The sequence below is a fragment of the Nelumbo lutea genome, chromosome 5 (genome assembly GCF_056320005.1).
Source record: "Nelumbo lutea isolate HS-2025 chromosome 5, American lotus-T2T, whole genome shotgun sequence".
NCBI classification, from domain to species: domain Eukaryota; kingdom Viridiplantae; phylum Streptophyta; class Magnoliopsida; order Proteales; family Nelumbonaceae; genus Nelumbo; species Nelumbo lutea.
Genome location: NC_142688.1, coordinates 77,631,953 through 77,659,197, shown reverse-complemented (window position 1 = coordinate 77,659,197; position 27,245 = coordinate 77,631,953). Strand labels below are relative to the sequence as shown.

Below are 27,245 nucleotides of genomic sequence, written 5' to 3'. Positions count from 1 at the left end.
AGAAAGAATATTAGCATACTTGAAGAGATGCCCAGGTTGGGGTATACTGTTCAAGAACAAAAGCCACATGAAGGTGGAGGTCTATACGGATGCCGACTGGGCTGGGAGTGTTGATGACAGAAGATTTACCTCCGGATATTGTGCTCTTGTGGGAGGTAATCTTGTTTCTTGGAGAAGTAAGAAACAAAGTGTTGTCTCCCGATCTAGTGTTGAAGCAGAATACAGGTCGATGGCTAATGGAGTGGCTAAAATCCTATGGCTGAGATTTGAGGAGTTGGGTATAAAGTATGAGAAGCCCCTGATGCTGTATTGTGATAATCAAGCAGCTATCAATATAGCACATAATCCAGTGCAACATGACAGGACCAAACACATTGATGTTGACCACCATTTTGTACGAGAGAGGGTCTCATCTCAAGAAGTATGTCTGCCGTACATCACATCCAGTATGCAACTAGCAGACATCCTCACTAAAGCCGTATCAAGAAAGAAGCTAGAAGCGGATCTATCCAAGTTGGGAATGATGAACATTTACCCCCAACTTGAGGGGGAGTGTAGAGAACACTGATGTGGACCCCATAGCTGTGGTCCCACTCTATCCATAGTCAATCTGTTATTTTGTTATTCTAGTTGTTATTTACTTTTCAGTTTTATATTGTTATGTGTTATGATGTAAACACCAAGGGCAGATGTGTCTTTCATGTAACTAGCATAACATATAAATATTAAATTGAAGTGGCAGTAGCAAAACTTTGAGATTATGTCCTTCCTTTCAAAGTTTGTGTTCTACTGCTCTCTCACTACTCTTTCTGCTCTTTCCTCTATACTTTCTCTTCTTTTCGAACCTAAAACTTAGTAGTGCTCAAGACTGATAGCTGTCTTGAACAACTACAAAGGCTAAATTAGGGCATTGAAAAAAGAGGAGCAAGAGAAGACCCCTAAAGAGGATTATGTCCAAATTCTACTGTTTGGGCAAGACTAATCTAGGAAAACTGAACTTAACACAAAGAACAATTCATCTACAAACAACTTCACAAAACTTAATCTACACACGGAGTGAGGAAACTTCACATCATTAATAAAGTTTTTTTGTTATTGATAAAAAAAAAAAAAAAAACAGTTCATCTACAGACAAGCCAATTTTGAATGCATTGAAAAAAGAGGAGCAAGAGAAGACCCCTGAAGAGGATTATGTCCAAATTCTACTATCTGGGCAAGACTAATCTAGGAAAACTGAACTTAACACAAAGAACAGTTCATCTACAACTGGTAAAGAGAATACATTACCGGGAATCTGTCCTTAAGGGGGGTGTTCCCAAACCAAAGATCCTCCCCAAGGACAATTTTATTACTTGAACAGAGATCAAATCTAGTGAAAGGGTGTGCAAGACTCCAACAATGGCTTTCCAAGGGGAGAAATGAAGCCCTAGGGTCGAAACCAGCATCTCATCCATTAGTTGCCATCCTGTGAATACTTTCCACCACCAAGTGCCACAAAATGTCCTAATAATGCTACATTTCGTAATCTAACATTGACAATTAATCTAATATTGCCAATGTGTAGACACCCCCCCCTAAATCCTTTTTCCTAGAAACTACTTCCCACTTCACTAGATGGTCCATTTTTGAGTCTCCCAGTTCTCATAGAAAATCTCTCATGAGCTTCTCTATCTTAATGGCAAATTCTAATATTGCCAATGTGTAAACCAGACCCCCCCTAAATCCTTTTTCCTAGAAACTACTTCCCACTTCACTAGATGGTCCATTTTTGAGTCTCCCAGTTCCCATAGAAAATCTCGCATGAGCTTCTCTATCTTAATGGCAACTTTGACAAGTAACTTGAAGGTAAACAAGAAATACATTGGAAGGTTGGTCAAAGTGGACTTGATTAAAGTGATTCTACCCCCTAGTAAGATATAATTTCTCTTCCACCCTGCTAGCTTCTTAGTGAATCTTTCCAAAGTTGGGTAGAAAAATCTTTCAGCTCTAGGATTACCCCCCGGGGGCAGACCTAAATACACCAAAAGGCCAACCACTAACCTCGCAGCCCAAAGACCTACCCACCAATTGCACCTCATCTTCCCATATGTTTACTCCCACTACACAACTCTTATTCCAATTGACTTTCAGATCAGAGACTCTCAAAGTGTGCCACTATCGATCTCAAGTTATCCATCTCCTCTGCTTCCCCTTCACAAAAATGAATGACATCGTCTACAAATTGTAGGTGAGTGACTATCACTTGTTGCCTCCCAACTCTCCAACCTTTGATTAGATTCCTTGAATCAGCCCTAGAGATTAGGACACTTAAGACATCCACTACTAAGGTGTAGAAGAAAGGTGACAATGCGTCTCCTTGTCTAAGGCCTCTGTTAGCAGGAAAGAAGTTCCTAGCTACTCCATTTACTAAGACTGAAAAATGACAAGAGGTAAAACCCTTTACCCAATTACACCACCTCTCTCCAAAACCTCTGTTCCTCAACACTTATAGCAGAAACTCTCAATCCACCCAATCGTAAACCTTTTCTAGGTCAAGCTATTAGACCCCTCTCTCCTTTTCTTTTTTTGTAATCCACACATTCACTGGCTATTAAGAACTTATCGATAATTAGTCTCCCTTTCACAAAAGCCCCTTGGTTAGATAAGATAAAGGAGGGTAGGACTTTCTTAATTCTTAGGGCAACAACTTTAGAAATGATCTTATACAAGCTCCCAATTTGTAGACATCGTCTACAAATTGTAGGTGAGTGACTATCACTTGTTGCCTCCCAACTCTCCAACCTTTGATTAGATTCCTTGAATCAGCCCTAGAGATTAGGACACTTAAGACATCCACTACTAAGGTGTAGAAGAAAGGTGACAATGCGTCTCCTTGTCTAAGGCCTCTGTTAGCAGGAAAGAAGTTCCTAGCTACTCCATTTACTAAGACTGAAAAATGACAAGAGGTAAAACCCTTTACCCAATTACACCACCTCTCTCCAAAACCTCTGTTCCTCAACACTTATAGCAGAAACTCTCAATCCACCCAATCGTAAACCTTTTCTAGGTCAAGCTATTAGACCCCTCTCTCCTTTTCTTTTTTTGTAATCCACACATTCACTGGCTATTAAGAACTTATCGATAATTAGTCTCCCTTTCACAAAAGCCCCTTGGTTAGACAAGATAAAGGAGGGTAGGACTTTCTTAATTCTTAGGGCAACAACTTTAGAAATGATCTTATACAAGCTCCCAATCAAACTAATAGGTCTAAAGTCCCTAGGCTATTAAGAACTTATCGATAATTAGTCTCCCTTTCACAAAAGCCCCTTGGTTCGACAAGATAAAGGAGGGTAGGACTTTCTTAATTCTTAGGGCAACAACTTTAGAAATGATCTTATACAAGCTCCCAATCAAACTAATAGGTCTAAAGTCCCTAGGCTGAATTGTTAGAAACTTCTTGGTGGAAGGATAACACTGATTAGAGCCACGTTGGCAAACCTACCGGTTTACTTCCTCTCAACCTTTACCATGTAGAGTGGCAAGGAGGCTAGAAAAATACATGAGAGATTTCCTTTGGGATCCAGGAGAGGAGAGGAAGGATCACCTGATAAATTGGGATCAAGTTAGAAAGCCCAAGGATAAAGGGGGTTTAGGAATAGGAAATATTTCACTTAGGAACTCAGCTCTGCTAGAAAAATGGTTGTGGAGGTTCCCTTTTGAGAGAGATAGACTGTGGCACAAAGTCATTGCGAGTATCCATGGTTTGGATGGGAATGGTTGGGATGCAAAAGTCGCCCCTCATGTATCCTCTTGTTCTCCTTGGAAAGCTATCCATGAAATTTACCCATCTTTCCTTAATTCCATTCAGTTTGATGTGGGCCAGGGCAATAAAGTTCGTTTCTGGGAAGATCTTTGGGTGGGAGATACTCCACTCAAAGACCTTTTTCCTGACCTATACTCTTTATCAAACTTAAAAGGGAAAACAATAAGTCTTTTGGATAATCCTGGCCGAAGTGGGATCATTTGGAATCTGGGTTTCAGAAGGGGCCTGAGGTAAAATGAATGTGCATCTTTAATTCACTTGTTGGATATTCTAGGACAAGTCCTTTTGGACCCAATCCTTGGAAGATTCCAAATTCGAAAGGCTCCACAGATGGCCTCTTCTCTTGTTCCTCCTTTCTTTAATGTCCTTGCCTCACCTAGTAACCCGGGTGGGGACTTCCCTATAAAAGAAATTTGGTGTAAGCCTATCCCCCTAAAAATTCAAGCCTTCTGTTGGGAAATTTTCCTTGGCAAGGTTAATACGTGTGATATGCTGTAGAAAAGAAGGCCTTTTGCTTGCCGTTCTCCTCACATGTGCTCCCTTTGTAAGAAAAGTGGTGAGACCTTGGCACTCCTTTTTTTATCTTGTTCTTTTGTGCATCATGTTTGGGATTCTTTTTGTCTTCTCTTTGGTTGCAGGTGGGTCTTTTTAACCGTGACTTTTTGAGGCAATCAAAGAAAAGAGGGAAGGTTATGTGGAAAGCTACAAAGGCACTATTTGTTGGGTTTCAGAAGTAGAACCACGGAGGAGGTGATTGACACAATCAAAGTTAAAGTAGACCATTGGGTAAGTTCTTTGCATATATTCCAAGAGTTCTCAGTCACAGACATTATAAGATCCTAGACAAAAGTAGCACAATCTTCAAGAGTGAAAGAGAGAGTAAGGTTGGAATGGAAACCTCCAAATGGTAACAGAGTTAAATTGAATTTTGATGGAAGTTCATTTGGGAATCCGGGATTGTCAGGTATCAAGGGAGTAGTCAGAAATTCTGAAGGGAGGATATTAGCATTATTCTCTGGACCTATTGGCATGGGCAACTCTCTAAAAGCTGAGGTAATGGCATTGCTACAAGGATTGAAGATAGCCAAGCAACTAGGAATGAGGCAAATTGAGGTTGAAGGGGATTCCAAGGTGATCATCTCTTGGGCTAATTACAATAGAACTACTCTGTGGACCTTCAAACAAGTGATAAGGGAAGTGGAAAAGGTTGCAAGGGAGTGCAAATGGGTTAGAAGGAGTGCAAATGGGCTAGCTGATTATCTTGCTAAACAAGGGGCTTTGAGGCAACAACTGTTTTGGGCTGCATTGTAAAAGGGACAGAAATATGTATTCGTGTGGGACTTCTTGTTCCAAACACATTGTTGTAAAACTTCTTAAATCCAATTTCAAATAAAAGTTACCTTTGATGATAAAAAAAAAAAAAAAACCCATACATATTTATAGACTCTAAAGTCATAATAATCCTAGGAGTCAAACTGTTAGACACACATTGTTGTAAAACTTCTTAAATCCAATTTCAAATAAAAGTTACCTTTGATGATAAAAAAAAAAAAAAAAAAAAACCCATACATATTTATAGACTCTAAAGTCATAATAATCCTAGGAGTCAAACTGTTAGACTCGTAATAGTCTTAGGAGTCAAACTGTTAGACTTGATAATCCTAGTAGGACTTAAACCAAGTTGTCATATCCTATTTCAATTCAAAGAAGACTCAATAACTCTAATCCTACTTATGCAATGACTCTGAAATTTTAAACATAAACAAACTATAAATAGACAATTTAAACCCTATCTTTGAACCCCACAAAAAATGGAAAAATGACAAAACTACCCCATTTGTCCAAAAATATAGAAATACATAAAATATCATAAAATTTCAAATTTGACTCTTCAACTCCTATATCATTCTCCCCCGATTGGAAAAAAACTTGTCCTCGAGTTTTGAAGAACTTGAGGATGAAAAGATGATATGCCACAATTACGAAGGGAGTAGGACTTCCCACAGCTACATGCTTGGATTGTAGAGTAGAGGCCACACACAAAACTAGAAAAGGATCTTGCAAGAAATGTATTTTTGAAACATTGCCTTCCCAAACTATCTTTGTCAAATCATCGATAACATTAGTTTTTTGAACACTTAATTCATCAACCAGCCATTGTGATGAACCTTCACCCTGCTTATCCAAACTCTTAACCGCAACATTTGGAACCTTTCCTTCAACCTCTAGCTTAGGAATCACCATCTCTATGTGTTCTACTATCCTTGGTTCTTCAACAAATTCTAGGACTCCTTCCATTGTTGATGTTGGTGGAACTTGTGCTCTATCAGGTTGTAATTCTTGAATTAGTTCTAGTTGAACTTGAAAGGAAAAGTCACTTACTTTCTTATTAGGATTTACTACAGTCAATACATCTGTATCTTGCACCTGAATTTCTTTAACTTGCTCCTCTTCTATTTCTTATTGATCATTAACCTCAGGCTGATCATGGGTGTTGGAAACTCCAACAATTATTGTTTTTTTTTTGTTGGCCTACACCCTTTTGATTTTTAATATCTACAATTCCTATAGCTTGAAATTCTTCTTCTTTAGCTTCATCCTCAACTTCAGTTATAGGATAGGCATCAACATGCAAGGAATCATCTACTTTCTTTTCAACTTTGTACCTTCTTCCCATCGACTTCAAGTTCTTTATTGCAACCTGCTGCTTCTTCTTTTGCTTGAAATTAGTCAACTCCATTATGTAGGATCATCATGGAAGTCTAGTGGGATGTACTTTTCTTGCAAACACCTCTTCATCTCTGTCCATGTACTAATTGGATCATCGCCTCTATTTTGTCGTTGCTCAAGAGTTCTCCACCATACTTTAGCATGACTTGTCAACTTCATGCGCACAAATCTAATTGTCAAAAATATAATGCCAATCAAAATATTCTTCTAGTTCAGCAACCCAATCAAAGAGTGCTTGCAGATCATCATCATCTCCTTTGAAATCTGGTATTTCCCTTTCTATTCTAACATGTTTGAAAACCTTCCTTAGCCAACATTATTAGATCTCTTTTCTTCCACCATCTTCTCAAATAAGTCAACCAAAGACACTTCATATGGTCACATGATTTTCTTTTTGATATAAAGGATAGTGGCCCATTTTCATTTATTTTAGATTCATCTGAAGGCCCATTACTAGGTGCCACATGGTTTAGCAAAATGTCACCATCCAGTCCATCACCTCTAAGAAAACATGGTTCAAACCTCATCAACTTGCCTGGCTCAACAGTTGGCTTGATGTTACTCAAACTTTTAACAGTTGGCTCATTTAATGCTCCATCTCTCAATGCATAGTTCAAGTTCTTCTTTCCTATGCATTTCCAAAATCGTGTAAATAGAGAAAATGCAGAAAAAGGAAGGAAGTGAAACCTCCAAATTTTCCAGAACTACAGACTGAAATTTGAGGCCTGATAGACTTGTTCACCAGAAACATAGGTGGCAAAATTGTCTAGGAAGCTTCAAAGGAGTGGCCTATGACGCCGATGACATCTGGGCGAAGATCATAGCCAATCAAGAGGTAAGCGATTCTAACTTAGATCGCATTCATGAAACCTTCCAGAAATTTCAACACATTTGAGATGGAATTGTTCTATATCTTAAAACTGAAAAGGAAGCAAAACACTGCAAGCAATTGGGGCAAACAAGCCAATCATCTAAAAATAGTAGAATTGTTGTCTTCTATAGAAGAGTGTCATCCAGTGGAACGGTAAAGCATACTCCAGTGAAGGAGAATGTGAATCTTGTTTGCTTGGAAGTATGAAAAAGAGAAAATAGTAGAATTGTTGTCTTCGGAGGAACTAGGTGTTTCTGTAATTTCATTAGTAGGTATGATGGGGCTTGGAAACATGGCTCTTGCTGAGGATTTCGTCGGCACGACCAAACCCCACCTCCACTTCATGGTCCAATTGAGAGTTCAAGGTTCCACTTTCTAGTTTATAGAAAGCTTCACTCCTTCACTCCATCGGTTCCCACATCTGATTTCGTCGGCACGATCAAACCCCACCTACATTTTATTTTTGTCAATGGGAAAAGGGTTTTTGATTTCTGGGAACAAAGCCACCACTAGTGCTATATCTGGCATTTCCCTGGTGGGATCAAATACACCCTGGTCGATGAGATCTTGAACAGCAAACTTCAGCGGCCAACAAATGATCGATTGTGTGGCCTGGTCCTTGGTGATAGCCACAATGAGCATTTTCTTGGCCAAAGATATCCCTTTGAAACAAGAAAGGGTAACAACTGGGCATGAGAGCACAGTAGTTGGTGTGAGTACCCTTCTTTCTTTCTTCCAATGTGGCTGGCCATTTTGAATCATTTGGGCTGGAGCAAGGGATAATGTGTGTGATATACCGGATTGGAAGATGATGCATGAGGCAAAGTTGCTAGAGGTGAGATCGATATGACTAACGGTTTCTTGGCCATTACAGATGCACCAAGTGAATGCCCATGAACCAATGGTGGGTAGGATGTGGAAATGTTGCAGGGGTAGGTGGGGACAACGGTACACTAGATTGGGGTATGTGAAATGGGTTTGCACCAGTGCAAGATACAGCCATGGTTACAAACTGTTCGTCAATAAGAGCAGACATTTTCTGAACAAGAGCCCTCACTAAGCACAACTATGTAATTCAAGAATTATCACTTCTGTTATTTTCATTAGAGAGCGCATTGGCAACATGTCCAGAACCTTTGGGCTGATCCAATCCTACCAACCAACTCAGAATGTTTGAAACCACCACCCTACCAAATTTCAACCAAAAATACCCTCATTACCCTTCCATCTGGAAAGATTCCATTTCAGCCAATCTCACTGGCCCGCACTTACAAAATCCTTATTTACTGTTAGACCCACTTTAGCCCTTTGTCAGCTAACCAAACCCTTTATTATCAGCATAGTATTTTCGCCTGAGAGGAGGTTTCGTTGGAATGGTAGCAGGCTCAGATTCCTTCCCTATGCATCTATCAGTTTCGGAACAGAAATAGAACGTACGTCCATATCTTCGCTCTCCTGATAGATTTCTTTTTCTTAGTTTCTCTGTTCTTGTTAGTCTGGGTTGCTCTATTATGTTTGATATCTAAAATGGCCTAGATCTGAAAGGTGAGAAAGGAGAAGCTACTGGAGTTGACGGTGAAGTCTCACCAAACTAGCTCCTGTAGAATCCCCAAGGATGGCCGAATTTCATTGATCTGTGTTTGATCTCTGTTTAGCTCAGTAGAAAATGTTGTTCGATATTTACATAACTGCTCTGCTCACCATTGTGTTGCATAACTGATCTCTATTAGCCGTCGTTCATTATTTAGTTATCCATATTTCTATCGATCATTAGTACAACTGTTAGCGCCATATTCTCTAGATATTAAAACTAATAGCATCGTCTCTGCTATTTCTTTCTCTATTTATCTTTTGTTTTTTAGTACAACTGTTGGGACTTGGATCGTATCCTGTAAATCTCTTCCCAGGTCTTCAGACTTGTCGTCATCTTATCTTGTGTGTATCTCTTAATAGTTGTTGTATTTGAATGGATATTAATTAGCTTTTTTTTTCTTTTTATGTTGTTAAATGGGTGGATTGTTCAGTTAGATCGTTAAGTCATGGATAGTAGGTGCTCTATCTCGTCTCCCTATCGATCTATGCTTCCTAGAAGTTAGGAAAGTGTTCCGATGACATATGCGATTTTAATGTGGTGAAATACTTCTTAGGGGAAGGGGAGGCGGTTAATTCAAAGAAACAACCACATAAAAATATAAATATATAAGAAAAAAATAAAATGAAAGGAATTGGTGGTGCAATAAAATTGGGTGAGGTAGATCAAGATGGGCTAGGCAAGTTACCAAAAACGATGATGAACTAAAAAAAGAGAGAATAAAGAAAGAAGATAAATAAATAAAGCAAAACAAAATGAAAGAAGAAATTCAAAAAAATACACAAGTAAAAAATGAAAATAAAAATAAATAAATAAATAAAATAAAAAAGAAACAATAATAATAATAAGATGGAAATAATTCCATAGGGTAAATGAATAAATAGTGCTTCATAAGAAAATAACAAACAAAAGTAATAATAAATAATCAATAAAAGTAAAAATAAAAATAATTACTAAAAAAGGAAAGATGACAAAAATATAATAATAGTAAAAGATAAAAAAATAGTAAAAAATAATAAAATAAATAAAATAAAATCTTAAATTTTAAAATAGGAATAAAATAAATAAGAAAAAGAGTTAGTAATAAAAACAAATAGGTTGAGTTTACTCCTTTGTTCATTTGTCCTTATGATTTGCTTTCTTCATCATTATATGGTTTGAATCATGCTTGCTTGAGACCTCATGTGGGCCCCACCTGTTGGACTCGAGAGAGGGGTGCCTAGCCCCTTCCCTCTCCCATCCAAGTCTTACCCAAACTGGTTTGGGCTAGCCTTGAGCTGATGGAATCACTATGGAAACGAAATTTTTTTTAAATCATTCTCGGAGGTCCCCATCACCTCAATTTACTCCTTTGTTCATTTGTCCTTATGATTTGCTTTCTTCATCATTATATGGTTTGAAATTATATACCCATCCAAGTCTTACCCGAACTGGTTTGGGCTAGCCTTGAGCTGATGGAATCACTATGGAAACGAAATTTTTTTTAAATCATTCTCGGAGGTCCCATCATCTCAATTTACTCCTTTGTTCATTTGTCCTTATGATTTGCTTCCTTCATCATTATATGGTTTGAAATTATATACCCATGATCATGCTTGCTTGAGACCTCATGTGGGCCCCACCTGTTGGACTCGAGAGAGGGGTGCCTAGCCCCTTCCCTCTCCCATCCAAGTCTTACCCGAACTGGTTTGGGCTAGCCTTGAGCTGATGGAATCACTATGGAAACGAAATTTTTTTTAAATCATTCTCAAAGGTCCCATCACCTCAATTTATTAATATTGAAGAAATAGTTGGTTAGCCATGAGTGTGGGGTTCCATACCCACACTCAGGCTCTAGTGTGTGTGGTCCCACACCTAGTTGTTTCAAATTTCTGTTATTAGAAGTTTCTAATTTCTGTTAAGTTGGGCAGGCTGGCCGGGGTGCCTAGCCCCTTCCCTCTCCCATCCAAGGCTTACCCGAACTGGTTTGGGCTAGCCTTGAGCTGATGGAATCACTATGGAAACGAAATTCTTTTAAAATCATTCTCGAAGGTTCCATCACCTCAATTTATTAATATTGAAGAAATAGTTGGTTAGCCATGAGTGTGGGGTTCCATACCCACACTCAGGCTCTAGTGTGTGTGGTTTCATACCCACACCTAGTTGTTTCTAATTTCTGTTATTAGAAGTTTCTAATTTCTATTAAGTTGGGCAAGCTGGCCTTATTGTTTCCAATCTCTCTCTCTCTCTCTCTCTCTCTCTCTCTCTCTCTCTCTCTCTCTCTCTCTCTCTCTCTCTCTCTTCTTCTTCTTCTCTTCTTCTTCTTCTTCTTTCAAGTTGGTTATCAGAGCTTTAGATCTAGGGTTTCTCATGTGGAATCACTATGGAAACGAAATTTTTTTAAAATCATTCTCAGAGGGTCCCATCACCTCAATTTATTAATATTAGAAGTTTCTAATTTCTATTAAGTTGGGCAGGCTGGCCTTATTGTTTCTAATCTCTCCCTCTCTCTCTCTCTTCTTCTCTTCAAACCTATAATACAGTAAACAGTTCTTCTTCTTCTTCTTCTTCTTCTTCTTCTTCTTCTTCTTCTTTCAAGTTGGTATCAGAGCTTTAGATCTAGGGTTTCTCATGTGGATTTATTTAATTCAGCCAACCACATAAGAATTGTTTAGGGCTAAAAGTTCAAAAGGATCCTTATTTCGGTTGATTCTTGTAATCAGGCAGAATCAAGCAAGAATTGAGTGATCAAGATCGATTCTTGATCAAGATTGAAGATTGAAGGTAGCGATCAGTTTTCATGGTTTTTTCTTCATAAATTCGGTTGTTATCAGCTTTGAAACTTGTCACAGTAGTTGGGACTGGTGGTTCAGGTAACATGACTAAAAACACCTTTTAGATTACAATTGTTTGATGGATCAAACTACTTGGAATGGGCCCAATCAGCTATTGGGGGTAGAGGAAAGTTGAACTTCTTGCTAGGGGATGTGAAGGAACCCTCCAAGGAGGACCCTACTTATGTAGGTGGGTCCAAGAGAATTTTTTGGTAATGACATAGCTGTGCAACTCTATGCAGCCATACATCAGCTGAAACTACTTGTGGGCCAAAACAGCTAAGGAAATATGGGATGTTATGAAGGAAACCTACTCTCAGCCTCTTAATGTTGCTAGGGCTTATGAGCTAAAATGTGAGGTTAAAAATCTAAGGCAAGGAAAGAAGCATGTCTCTGTTTACTTTTCAACCTTAAAATCCCTGTGGCATGAAATTGACCATCTTGAAACAATTGAGTGGGAGAGTCAAAAAGATGCACAAACATATAGAAAGCGGGTTGAAACTAATAGAGTTTTTGAGTTCGTAGCTTGTCTGAACTCTAAATATGACATTGAGAGACAACAATTGTTGACAAGAGAATCACAATAGCCCTCTGAATCAGCCTTGGTAGCGGTTAGACCTAAATCTGGGGGGGGATAAGGAGAAAAAGGAAGCTAAGAAGGACTTTAAAGGGAATGCTAATATGGCTGTCAACACTAATAGTACAACTTCATCAGGCACAAGAGGCACTCCCTCTAGATACCCTAGCTACAGTCCAAGCTGCTCTAATTCAGCTAAAAAATGAATTTAGTAATTCAGCTCAACCTACATCAGTTCAACAGCCTACTTCAGCCTTGCTCATACAAGTACAAGAGCTACTGCTTGTCATGCTTCTGTCCCAAGTAATACTAGACCTTCCTGGGTAATAGATTCAGGTGCTTCAGATCAATTGACCAGCATATCTACTCTATTTAGCACCTATTGTTTATCTTCTAGGAGAGACAAAGTTTCTATTGTTGATGGCTCTCTTGTACCAATTTCTGGCAAGGGAGACATCAGATTATCAGATACCATCACCCTATCCTCATCTTTGCATGTTCCCAAGCTTAGTGCTAACTTACTTTCAGTTAGTAGCATTACTAAAAATCAAAACAGTTTGGTAACTTTTTTCCCTGATCGGTGTATTTTTCAGGGATCTGGAAACGAAGAAGGTGATTGGGATTGGCCGTGAAATGAATGGAGTCTACCCATTGGAACATTCACAGGGGGAGCAGAGCGAAGCAGGGAAAATTGTTTGTTTCTTAGTCTTGTAGTAAGATTATGCTTTGGCACAACCGCTTAGGTCATTTATCTTTTGGGTCTATAAAGAGTCCTTTTCCAAACTTGTTTGAGTTAGTAGAAGTGTTTGGGTTAAAAGGTGAAAGTTGTGAACTTGCAAAACATAGTAGATCATCTTATCCTTTAAGTAATAAAAGAAGCAACCTTCCTTTTGAGATTAAGCATACTGATGTTTGGGGGGCCTACCATACTCTCACCATGGGAGAGTACAGATATTTCTTATTATTTGTTGATGACTATACCCATTTTTCATGGGTCTCTTATGCACTCTCGAGATGAGGTCCCCTCTCTGACCCAAGCTTTCCATTAGATGATCCTAACTCAATTTGAAACCAAGATCAACATTCTTAGATCTGATTATGCCAATGAATACTTTCCAAAACCCTTGGCATCCTATCTCCTTGATCATGGGATCATTCATCAAAGCACCTGTCCTCACACACCTCAGCAAAACGGGGTTGTTGAGAGAAAAACAGACATCTTGGAAGTATTATGCCAATGAATACTTTCCAAAACCCTTGGCATCCTATCTCCTTGATCATGGGATCATTCATCAAAGCACCTGTCCTCACACACCTCAGCAAAACGGGGTTGTTGAGAGAAAAACAGACATCTTGGAGGTAGCTAGAAGCATTATGCTCAACTCCAATGTTCCCATATGCTTCTAGGGAGATGCAATCCGTATAGCCATATACCTCATTAACAGGGTTCTTTCACGGGTCCTAAACATGCAAACCCCGTTCAGTCTTCTATATCCAGATAAGGACCTATTCACTATTCCCCTCAAAACTTTTGGGCGTACTTCTTTTGTTCAAATCCTTGGACCTCATCGCTCCAAGTTTGATCCCAAAGCCACTAAGTGTATTTTCCTTAGGTATGCACAAAATCAAAAGAGATATTGTTGTCATGAGCCAGTTTCGGGGAAGCGCTTTGTCCATGGATGTACTTTTGGGTGTACTTCTTTTGTTCAAATCCTTGGACCTCATCGCTCCAAGTTTGATCCCAAAGCCACTAAGTGTATTTTCCTTATGTATGCACAAAATCAAAAGATATATTGTTGTTATGAGCCAGTTTCAAGGAAGCACTTTGTCCATGGATGTCACCTTCTTTGAGGATATGTCGTACACTATCATAAGGCTTCTCCTCAGGGGGAGAATAGTGAAGGAAGGGATTTCAGTTTCAGCTCAAAGAGTTCCTTTAACTGTCCCAGTTACCAAGGGTGGGGAGTTGCGAAAAAGGTTGTCAAAAATGCATGGAGTTGAGAGTGTATTATAGAAAATTGTGGAGGCAGGTTGCAGGTTGATTCTCGTACTCAACAGCAATCCAAACCAGTCCCAACATATTCTACGGCTCCAGATCCAGACACTACTAGTGCTCCCACTATTGATCCCACTGTTACAGAGGTTCAGCCCTCACCAACAGATGACCTTGATCTTCCAACTGCTATTCGTAAAGGGAAGCGCCGTTGCACCTCATCCACTACCCATTGCATCTCCAAGTTCCTTTCCTATAATTATCTCTCAGAATCCTACAAATCTTACTTGGAATTTATTTCTACTATTCCTATACCCAGAAAAGTGCAAGAAGCTCTTTTCATACCTGAATGGAAGGAAGCAATACAAGTAGAGATGGATGCTCTTGTCAAGAACAACACATAGAAACTAGTTAACCAGCCTGAAGGGAAGAAACTTGTTGGATGCAGATGGGTGTTTATTGTGAAATATAATGTTGATGGTACTGTAGAGAGTATAAGGCCAGATTGGTTGCAAAGAGATTCACACAAACTTATGGCATAGACTATACAGAAACCTTTGCACCTATTGCAAAAATGAACACTATCAGAGTTCTTCTATCCATTGTTGCAAACTTCTCATGGCCACTAACTTCAACTGGATGTTAAGAAGCAGGAAAGAAAGTTTTCTTTTTGAAGAAGGCCTTGTACAGGCTGAAACAATCCCCGAGAGCTTGGTTTGATAGGTTTAGACTGGCTTTGGACAAATTCGAATACATACAGACTCAGTCAAATCACACTCTCTTCTTTAAAAAGATAGGTCATTCCCTGACTCTACTTGCAATCTATGTAGATGACATTGTGATAATAGGAAGTGACACTAGTGAAATTGAAACCCTTAAACAACACCTTCACAAGGAATTTAAAGTGAAAGACTTAGGAAAGTTACACTATTTCCTAGGAATTGAGGTAGCTCGATCTAAACATGGCATTTTCATCTCCCAAAGGAAGCATGTTCTAGACTTGTTGGAAGAAACTGGCAAGGTTAGGAGTGAAACCTACTAATAACCCCATTGAGCCTAACCATAAGATAAGTGTAGAAAGTGGAGAACTCCTTAAGGACAGGGCTATGTACCAAAGGTTGGTTGAGAAACTTCTTTATCTCTGTCTAACCCGACCAGATATTTCTTATGCCATTAGTGTTGTCAGTCAATACATGCATTATCCTAAAATCACCCATCTCCTTGCAGTAGAAAGGATCCTTGCCTACAAGAATAATGGTCATATGAAAATAGAAGTGTATATAGATGCGGATTGGCCTGGATGTGTTAATGATCGGGGGTCCACCTCTGGATATTGTGCATTTGTGGAAGAAACTGGCAAGTTAGGAGTGAAACCTACTGATAACCCCATTGAGCCTAACCATAAGATAAGTGCAGAAAGTGGAGAACTCCTTAAGGATAGCTATGTGCCAAAGGTTGGTTGAAAAACTTCTTTATCTCTGTCTAACCTGACCAGATATTTCTTATGCCGTTAGTGTTGTCAGTCAATACATGCATTATCCTAAAATCACCCATCTCCTTGGTAGTAGAAAGGATCCTTGCCTACAGATGCGGATTGGCATGGATGTGTTGATGATAAGGGGTTCACCTCTGGATATTGTGCATTTGTGGGGGGAAATCTTGTTTCCTGGAGAAGCAAGAAACAAAATGTTGTTCCTCTGATGCTGTATTGTGATAATCAAGCTGCAATTAATAGTGCCCACAGCCCAATACAGCATGAAGCTGCAATTAATATTGCCCACAACCCAATACAGCATGACTGGACTAAGCATATCGAGGTTTATCGAGGTTGACAGACATTTTATCCGAGAGCGAGTCACATCTCAAGAAGTATGCCTTCCTTACATTGCCTTCAGACATGCAGTTAGCTGATCTCTTCGCCAAAGCAGTCACAAAAGGCAAATTGGAGACAGATCTATGCAAGTTGGGCATGACAAATATCTACTCCCAACTTGAGGGGTAGTGAAGAAATAGTTGGTTAGCCACGAGTGTATGGTTCCATTACCCACACTCAGGCTCTAGTGTGTGCGGGTTTCATACCCACATCTTGTTTCTAATTTTTGTTATTAGAAGTTTCTAATTTCTTCTTGTTTCTAATTTCTGTTAAGTTGGGTAGGCTGGCCTTATTGTTTCTAATTTTTGTTTATTTCCAATTCTTGCAAGGATCCTAAAAGCTATAAATAAAGGAGTGTATGGAGCAGCAGATTATTCACTACTGAACCCTCTCTCTCTCTCTCTCTCTCTCTCTCTCTCTCTCTCTCTCTCTCTCTCTCTCTCTCTCTCTCTCTCTTCATACCTGTAATACAGTAAATAGTTCTTCTTCTTCTTTCAAGTAATATAATGGGTGGCAACTCTATTTCCAGCCTAAGTGAGTCATTTCCCGATGCTTACAGACTGGCGACTCCACTGGGGAGACTTGCTTGGACCATAGGTGGGGCCCACATACCCAAGTTGTTTATTTCTTTTTGAATAAAGTTAGCTTTGTTTTAAAAGTCTTTTACGTATTGCAGTTGGATTGATATTTAGGTTTCTTGTTGTTTGCATCTTCTAGTTTGAGCATGTTTGTCTCCTCATTTGCATTTATTGGGTTGTTGAGAATTGTGGATTTTTAGGATAAATTGCTAGAATGGATGCATGCTTATTTCCCTCATACAATAGTTGTTAGTTTTCTTCTTTTCCGTTCTACTTTGCCAATAAGATTATATTTCCTCTTCATTTCTAATAATGGTTCCTTGGAGGAAATCAATTAGTAGAATAAGTTGGAGGAGCAAAACATTAGATTGGGATGTTGTACTTCAAACATTTCTTTCTTGTGGATCAAATCTCACCACCCATCCAAGGGTGCTTTCATGCCTATGCTCTTATAACATGGAAAATTGCAATGTGAATGAGCTACGAAGTGCTGAAATACATTTCAGTTTGGTATTCTTCGATTTCTTTTATTTAATGCTTGTTGGAGGCTATCCAAGAGGTAAGATTCTTCCTCACACTTCATTTTCTTTGAATGCCACAAATTGATAACATGTGGGATCCTCCAAGTTTTGATTTGGCATGAAATGGTTTGGGATTTTGGGTGTTATTTACATTCTTGAAAGCCATGAAATTGGAAACAGCTCACTACCATCTCTCCCTAAATCCACACTTTTGCATCACTTCTATTAAAAAAGTTCCAATCCACTAGATCGTAAGCCTTTTCCAAATCCAAACAAATCCTTTTCTCCTAGATCTCTTCATTTCCTCTACACACATTCTTTAATCCTCAACAGCAGAACTTTAGCAATTATTTTATATGTCACCAAACTAATGGGTCGAAAATCCTTGGGTTGGCTAGCATCAAACTCTTTTGGTATTAGAGCAAAGAAGGTTGCATTAACTCCAGGGCTGACAATGTGTATTTGAGAATTCCTGAAAGACTTCCGAAAGCTCATCTTTCACTACTTCCCAACAATCTTGATGTAAATCTATCCGGACCCAATACTTTATTTCCTTCCAAATCCAAACAAATCCTTTTCTCCTAGATCTCTTCATTTCCTCTACACACATTCTTTAATCCTCAACAGCAGAACTTTAGCAATTATTTTATATGTCACCAAACTAATGGGTCGAAAATCCTTGGGTTGGCTAGCATCAAATTCTTTTGGTATTAGAGCAAAGAAGGTTGCATTAACTCCAGGGCTGACAATGTGTATTTGAGAATTCCTGAAAGACTTCCGAAAGCTCATCTTTCACTACTTCCCAACAATCTTGATGTAAATCTATCAGGACCCAATACTTTATTTCCTCTTCCTCAAAATCCCTTTCTAGCCATCTTGCCACCTCCTCTTCTAATAAGGGCCACTCTAACTCTTCTACAAACTTTTTGTAAATGGATTTGAAATTCTGCAAATGTCCTTGGCTATGTCATCCCGACTGGAAACCACTTCCCAAGTCCTGTTCTTGTCATCGAATTTTAAGAACTTCCCTCAAAAACCACCAATCACTTCGAAAGTGAGGATGCTCCATTTCATCTTTCACTACTTCCCAACAATCTTGATGTAAATCTATCAGGACCCAATACTTTATTTCCTCTTCCTCAAAATCCCTTTCTAGCCATCTTGCCACCTCCTCTTCTAATAAGGGCCACTCTAACTCTTCTACAAACTTTTTGTAAATGGATTTGAAATTCTGCAAATATCCTTGGCTATGTCATCCCGACTGGAAACCACTTCCCAAGTCCTGTTCTTGTCATCGAATTTTAAGAACTTCCCTCAAAAACCACCAATCACTTCGAAAGTGAGGATGCTCCATTGCGGAAGTGGGATTCCGATTACATCAATCCACACCACCCTTCTTTTGTTGCTAATTACACCTATTGCTGGATACCACAACCGTCGTAGTCAAAGATCAAACTCCCTTACCACCGAAGATTCTGATTTCAAATCAAAATCCCTTTTGCCATTTCTCTACTGTAAACACAAATAGGAACATTCCTCCATTCAACACCCCATGCCTCGACCTTCTCCACATCCGAATCCAAACCTGTGAACCTACTAGAATTTTACACTCAACACCCCCATCCTCTCTTCCATCTTCCCAACTTTGCAGATGTCAACTTGCATTCAGCCCATATTCTCCTTTCAACACCCCATGCCTCGACCTTCTCCACATCCGAATCCAAACCTGTGAACCTCCCTACTAGACTTACACTCAACACCCCCATCCTCTCTTCCATCTCCCCAACTTTTCAATACACCTATTGCTGGATACCACAACCGTCGTAGTCAAAGATCAAACTCCCTTACCACCGAAGATTTTGATTTCAAATCAAAATCCCTTTTGCCATTTCTCTACTGTAAACACAAATAGGAACATTCCTCCATTCAACACCCCATGCCTCGACCTTCTCCACATCCGAATCCAAACCTGTGAACCTACTAGAATTTTACACTCAACACCCCCATCCTCTCTTCCATCTTCCCAACTTTGCAGATGTCAACTTGCATTCAGCCCATATTCTCCTTTCAACACCCCATGCCTCGACCTTCTCCACATCCGAATCCAAACCTGTGAACCTCCCTACTAGACTTACACTCAACACCCCCATCCTCTCTTCCATCTCCCCAACTTTGCAGATGTCAACTTGCATTCAGCCCATATTACTCCATTCAACACCCCTTGCCTCGACCTTCTCCACATCCAAATCCAAACCCATATTCCTCCATTCAACACCCCCATCTTCCCTCCCAACTTTGCAGATGTCAACTTGCATTCAGCCCATATTCTCCTTTCAACACCCCATGCCTCGACCTTCTCCACATCCGAATCCAAACCTGTGAACCTCCCTACTAGACTTACACTCAACACCCCCATCCTCTCTTCCATCTCCCCAACTTTGCAGATGTCAACTTGCATTCAGCCCATATTCCTCCATTCAACACCCCTTGCCTCGACCTTCTCCACGTCCAAATCCAAACCCATATTCCTCCATTCAACACCCCCATCTTCCCTCCCAACTTTGCAGAGATTTCAACTTGAATCAATGATACCCTCTGACCCATTTCCAGACTATTGTGTGAAGTAATCCCAAGCCCAAAACCCTAACCTTCACAAGATAACTTGGCACTTGACACTCTAGGCATTTCCAAACTATTGTATCTAGGCACTCACCCTTTTCCATAAGTTAATAAATTCACCCCCCCCCCCTTTTGATAAGCAACAGATAGATTTCATTAAAGGGGAGACCACTGTAGCAACATAGTGGAAAGAGTGCAATAAAAGAGAACAAAAAAAAAAAAAAAAAAAAAACAGCCAAACCAGCTCCAATGAAAAGAACTCTAACAAAGATAAACACAATGAAAAAACCAAAGAGAACAACATAAAAAGGAAATCAAGTATTACAAGTTTGCCCTCAGTCCTAGACAAACCTAATCAAGTTGGCTCTTCTTTACCCCATCTTTGGGGTACCCCACTTGCATTCAGCCCATATTCCTCCATTCAACACCCCTTGCCTCGACCTTCTCCACGTCCAAATCCAAACCCAATATTCCTCCATTCAACACCCCCATCTTCCCTCCCAACTTTGCAGAGATTTCAACTTGAATCAATGATACCCTCTGACCCATTTCCAGACTATTGTGTCAAGTAATCCCAAGCCCAAAACCCTAACCTTCACAAGATAACTTGGCACTTGACACTCTAGGCATTTCCAAATTATTGTATCTAGGCACTCACCCTTTTCCATAAGTTAATAAATTCACCCCCCCCCCCTTTTGATAAGCAACAGATAGATTTCATTAAAGGGGAGACCACTGTAGCAACATAGTGGAAAGAGTGCAATAAAAGAGAACAAAAAAAAAAAAAAAACAGCCAAACCAGCTCCAATGAAAAGAACTCTAACAAAGATAAACACAATGAAAAAACCAAAGAGAACAACATAAAAAGGAAATCAAGTATTACAAGTTTGCCCTCGGTCCTAGACAAACCTAATCAAGTTGGCTCTTCTTTACCCCATCCTTGGGGTACCCCACTTGAATGAGCGAAGCTATTAACACTTCTAGGTATCCACTTCAATGAGCTATTCAAAAAGGATCCCAAGTGTTCACAATCACTTTCCATCTCCGCATTTTTTAAATTCTTTAATTTCAACAATTCCAAACCTTAAAGCAAGGCCTTCACAGTTCACCTCTTTGATAATTGCCATAACCAATAGGCCCAGGAAAGCTTAGCAAGATACATCAATTATGATCCAGACCTCTAATACTTTCTTTTCAACTAAGCTTCTCGCAACTAGAATAGGGTTGGCTAAATGAATCCTATTCTATCATTTTGCTCTATTCAGTGGCATGTTGTAAGAACTCAATTCCTTGCCAACTCAAACTTCTCTATCAATTCAATTCTGCCACACTCACCAAGAATACGCTAGAAGCCTAAGGTGAAACAATCAAAAATTCTCTATATATCTACCTCTCTCTCCATCTATTTGATCACAACTCAAACTTCTCTATCCACTTTTTCCATCTCCATTAAAGCCTATTTAGCAAAAAACTTCACCACCTCAACCCAACTCAACTAAGCCTTATCCCAACTAATATGGGGTCAACTACATGAATCATATCAATGTCATATCCATTGTAAGAAGAACAAACCCAATTCCACGCCAACTTCAACTTCGCTATCAATCATGATCGCATTGGCTCCCCATAGATTGCCCACACATGCCCCACAACACATCCCAGCTATGCATTGGAAACATCTTCCTATGACAAGTACGAAAAATGATTACAATGCATGCTAAGGTGTTGCAGCGAACCCACTGGGTGGGCTCTATGGGGACCCTATCCAAACTCCTATCAATCACCTTCTCTAAATCTACTTCGTTGTTTGCCACCTTAACCCAATTAAATAAAATCTTAGGGAAATACTTGTGCATACTTTTGTAAATACCAAATGCCCATGCCTTGTCATCTTCCTCTAACAAATTATACACGGCAGTCCATTTTCAAAGCCCGATGAGTATTAATAGAAAAAGACCTTTTCTCTCTCTTGTTTGCTATGCAAATGACTACCTTCTCTCTCCCTCAATTCTCTTTTTTTCCATCTTCTCTTTCCCTCCATTACAATGGTAAAGGACGAGAACTTGAAAGGTGGAGAATGATTGACAAAGAGGGAAAGAATCTCCCTCTTATGCACAACCATCCCCACAAATTTGCTACTAGTTTATCAACTAATTTATCCTAGCCTACATACGCTATCTAGAGGAAATTTCATACTTGGTACATATCTAATGAACCGAGATTTTCTATTGGTAGGTCTGAACTATTGGCATGTAAACATCAAAACCTGCAAAAAATCTAAGGCTCTTGTTTCCAAAACTAACCAAATTCAAATGGACTTAAGCGGGTTGGCATCCCAATTCAATTAGGGACACTATCTCAAAATCCCAAGTATGGAGGATAGAAACGCTGGGATCAGACATAAATCTGGAGGAGCAGCAATTGGAGAAAGAATTGGCGAGGGTAAAGAGCAAGCATGGCACACTACCTGATGTGGTTGAGATTTTTGAAGTCTGCTCCAACTAGCACACCTAAGGATGGGATGTATATTCAATGACTAAAAAGGAAAATGTCTAAGTTCAAGATTTTATTGGGCAATGTTGACTTTCTAAGAGCAAAAACTATAGAGAAAGTGATTGAGATTAAGCCCTGTTTAGATTGTTTCTCAACAGCTACAACACAACTTTAGCTCAAGATTTGAATATTGGGAGAGAGAAATGCATTTATCTATGGTAAACTCCAATCATTAGTTTGAAAGAACAAAAAGATAATAATTTGCATATTGGTAAAGAGAGAAATTTTTGACAGTGGTAAAGAGAGTGAGAGAGAGAAAGAGAGAGATGGGCTATCATCACTTTGAGTTGTAGGGTGATGGAATGGTGAGAGTGGTCTTTGAGTTGTAGAGCAATTTTTGTGGTAAAGAGAGTGAGAGAGAGAAAGAGAGAGATGGGCTATCATCACTTTGAGTTGTAGAGTGATGGAATGGTGAGAGTGGTCTTTGAGATGTAGAGCAATGAGTGTTCAAAATCAAATGCCATATCATCACTTTTTTAGAGGATGACATGTGGCATGGGAATTTGGAAATAAACCATAAAGACCAAGACTCCGATGATGCATCACTTTGAGTTATAGGGTGATGGAATGGTGAGAGTGGTCTTTGAGTTGTAGTGCAACGAGTGTTCAAAATCAAATGCCATATCATCACTTTTTTAGAGGATGATATGTGGCATGGGAATTTGGAAATAAACCATAAAGACCAAGACTCCAATGAACTTCCAATTTCTGCTTGAACTAGGGCTATATTAATTTACAAAATGTCAGTGCTTTTCCCAAAAAAATTACCACCTTCCTTTTATTGGTCAAATTCTTCCTAGAAATCTTGCCCAAAAAGTCCTACATCCACATTCTTCATATAAACTCAATAAATGTTCACCATCATCTTTGGCATGGGTTCAATATCCTCCTACATAGGTGTAAAACCATGCGATTAGCCATAACATGCCATTAGCAATGCAATAGGATAATAGTGCAGCAACATGAATACAAAACCCATTACAACTCATAGACTAAGGCACAATGAGAGCCACTCATTGCATAGCACTAGCATGTTAGCCTCTTGACAAAATGGTCTCCCAGTGCATTCCATTTCAATCATGTAAATTGACACTTAACCCCATTGCACTCAACATTTAGTTGCATTTCTCCTTAAGAACTTAGGAAGGGTTTGTAGCTACTAGCTACTCATGTCCTCACATGCACACGTTGAGAAAGGGCAAGAGCCCAAGTACTGACATGAACACGTGACAAGACCCCAACTAGTCCAAGTGTCACAAATGGAGCAACTTTATAACAAACTCTATTATGAACTTTCCGAAAAAAGAAACTTCCTAAGAAAATTCTATAAATAGGGGTCCCCTGAGGGAATCCCCACATGTACTTGCTGCCACATATTGAGAGTTTCCACTTCCCACCAAAGAAACCCTTCTCAGATGTCTAATCTAAGATCTGCAACCTCTCCTGGCAATCTCCCTTTCTTATTACAACCCTCACCCCCACGCCATTTGTGTCTTTCAGGCAGTCCTCCATAGTGTCTAATTCTTCCCTCCAATAGTTACAACACTTGTGGTTCTAGATCACATAGATCACTTTTAATAAATATGCCTACATCTTAGGTTTCAAACTTTCCATTATACAAAATTTAATAACAGGCTTCAAATTTAAGCATGAAAGTTCTTCATGAACAAACACATCATCTTTTGATGATGGAAGGAGGATTAATCATGTGCAAGACTGGTTGGAATATCAATGAGCTCAGTAATTCCAAATGCATTGTGCAGTGGTAGCAGATTTGGCACAGGCCTAAGCCATCTTTAACAAGTCATAACCATGACAAAAGAAAAGCAAGCATGGCAGCGACTTTGACAGGACTAAGCAACTGAGTGCATCAACTGAGGGAAAAATCAGAATTTGATTGTGTCTTTCAAGTCATTCATTTCATAGTATTACCACTTCAAGTTAGTAAATACCTACTTTTAGTGGAAAGACTAATACCGTTCTAAAACATGAAAAACCACTGATAGGTTGACAACGGCCACACAAGAAAAGCAAACATGGTGGAAACTGGCTATCATGCAATTGACAACGGCCAAATGCATTGTGCAATGGTAGCAACCTTGGCACAGGCCTAAGCCAACTTTAACAAGTCATAACCATGACAAAAGAAAAGCAAGCATGGCAGCGGCTTTGACAGGACTAGGCAACTGAGTGCATCAACTGAGGGAAAAATCAGAATTTGATCGAGTCTTTCAAGTCATTCATTTCATAGTATTACCACTTCAAGTTAGCAAATACCTACTTTTAGTGGAAAGACTAATACCTTTCTAAAACATGAAAAACCACTGATAGGTTGACAACGGCCACACAAGAAAAGCAAACATGGTGGAAACTGGCTATCATGCAATTGACAATAAACTCAACCAATCCATACCTCAATATTGAACTATAAAAAGTCAATCATCATGAACGAGTCATCTCAAAATTTTCAAGCTGGCTAAAGATTAGATATTCTGTTATTGTAACAAACAATGCTAGAAGGTAATCCCCCCAATGACTATTTGCAGTGACCAAGTCAGTATATACATCCAAGTATACCTAGTATAATGAGTTTTTTTCTAGATTTTAATACTTCTACCCAAAGTTTCAATGGCTTCTTTGATGAAAACAACATTTTCATCCTTGGCTTCATGGTGGCAATGGAAGTACACAGTGAAGGGGAACAGGAAAAGGAAAGAAATATTATTCAACATAGTTCTTTATGATACTACTCCTAATTCCCAAGCTGTGTGGGGCAAATAAATTGTCAACCCTGTAACACCCAGAACACTTTAGCAGTTTGTCTAGCGAGATCCAAGCACCATTGGCATCTGCGTCAAAAGGCAGGTTTCTACTTGACAGTGACTACTTAGTGACACCAAAAGCATCAACCAACGAAGCCTCCCCTCTTCTCTAAGTTTTCCCCTTTCAACATAGTTCTTTATGATACTACTCCTAATTCCCAAGCCGTGTGGGGCAAATAAATTGTCAACCCTGTAACACCGAGAACACTTTAGCAGTTTGTCTAGCGAGATCCAAGCACCATTGGCATCTGCGTCAAAAGGCAGGTTTCTACTTGACAGTGACTACTTAGTGACACCAAAAGCATCAACCAACGAAGGCTCCCCTCTTCTCCCCTCTTCTCTAAGTTTTCCCCTTTCAACATAGTTCTTTATGATACTACTCCTAATTCCCAAGCCGTGTGGGGCAAATAAATTGTCAACCCTGTAACACCGAGAACACTCTAGCAGTTTGTCTAGCGAGATCCAAGCACCATTGGCATCTGCGTCAAAAGGCAGGTTTCTACTTGACAGTGACTACTTAGTGACACCAAAAGCATCAACCAACGAAGGCTCCCCTCTTTTCCTCTCTTCTCTAAGTTTTCTCCCACCCCCACCCCGCTATTGTTCTAGCTTGATTCTTGAGAGACGTATCTTCCCTCTAATTTTTGCAGATTACATCTTCAACCCTCCAAAATTTTAACTGAAAGATATCGACCAACAGACCAAGTGCGATAAAACTCATTAAGCCTTTATCCTAACAGAAATCAAATGTCGTATTCTGTTAAACTCTTACCATCTAAATCAAAGCCCTAAAAGGAAATGACAATGCGAGCCCGCAAATAAATTTAAAAAACAAGAAAAAACACTTTCTTGAATAATACCAAAAACCCACGTAGATTTCTCAATTTTTCACGCTGAAAAGGTAAATGCAAGCAAAGATTTTCCACCGTATTCCACAAAAGAAAAGAAAATTAAAAAGATTGGTAAGAAATACAGAAGCTACGGACTTAAGAAAAAATTAATAGGGTTTGAACGTACTTGGGCCATGACCTGACTCCAAGTTCAGTGAGTTTGGCTTCAGGAGGGTTTTTTTCGATCTTGATCCCCATCTTCTCGGTCGCCATGGTTTCCGCTCTTATCGTCAGTGAACCGCCTCGACTTTGTTTCTTGTAATTGACTCTGGAAAGAGGAACAGAAACCACTGATGCAGAGCTTTTGGTCTGTGCGTTGCAACGAGAGACAAACCCGGAAGCCTGATTTATAACTGCGAGACTCGCCATTGCAACGTTCCGAAAAAAAGCCGTTACTCACTCACAGTTGGACTGTGACTGAGTGTTCGATTTCATGAATCCTTTTTTATCTTCTTTTTCTAATCTCCTCCATTCATTTTTCTAATGGCCATATTTTATCCGCTTCCTCCTTAATCGTGTTGCAAAGAGAGAGTTTCACTAGGTCCCATCATTCGCAACTCGGGTCCACTTCGATTGGACACGCTGAAATATCCCAGCGAGTCAACACCCATGCATGATCGCATACAGCTGCAAATCTTGTTGACATTTTAGCGCTGCAAACGGTACCGAATAACATCTCGGATCCGGTTTGTACGAGAATTCGAACTCCATCCCATTGATGGTGATCCAAATTCAATCCGCCTACAAGCCCTAGACCCTTTATAAATTATCATGGTTTTTAAAACCGGACCTGAAAAACTAGGAACCGGTCAGGTGACCAGTTTCGGTTTTCCCCAAAACTAGAAATTTGCCCAAATCCATTGATTTTGATCAACAAACCACTGATTCGGGTAATTAATCATTTGAATGGTTTTAACTGTTTTTTTTTTATTTTTTTGTCAGAATAGGCCGATCATTTGAGTCAACCCAATAACCAAACCCCAGAGGCCCCTGCGTTGAAGGGGAAAGTGGA

General features: G+C 39.5%; 1 protein-coding gene across 1 annotated transcript in view; it reads right to left on the bottom strand.

The window, feature by feature from the left end:
* The window catches only part of LOC148852999 (RmlC-like cupins superfamily protein), a 39,856-nt gene extending 13,163 nt beyond the window's left edge, over positions 1–26,693 (bottom strand). Inside the window, exon 1 of the mRNA XM_088943989.1 lies at positions 26,361–26,693. Within this exon, the coding sequence (XP_088800115.1) occupies positions 26,361–26,602 (242 nt within the window). The 5' untranslated portion in view covers positions 26,603–26,693. The remainder of the gene's footprint in view (positions 1–26,360) is intronic.
* Between the last annotated feature and the right edge of the window lie 552 nt (positions 26,694–27,245).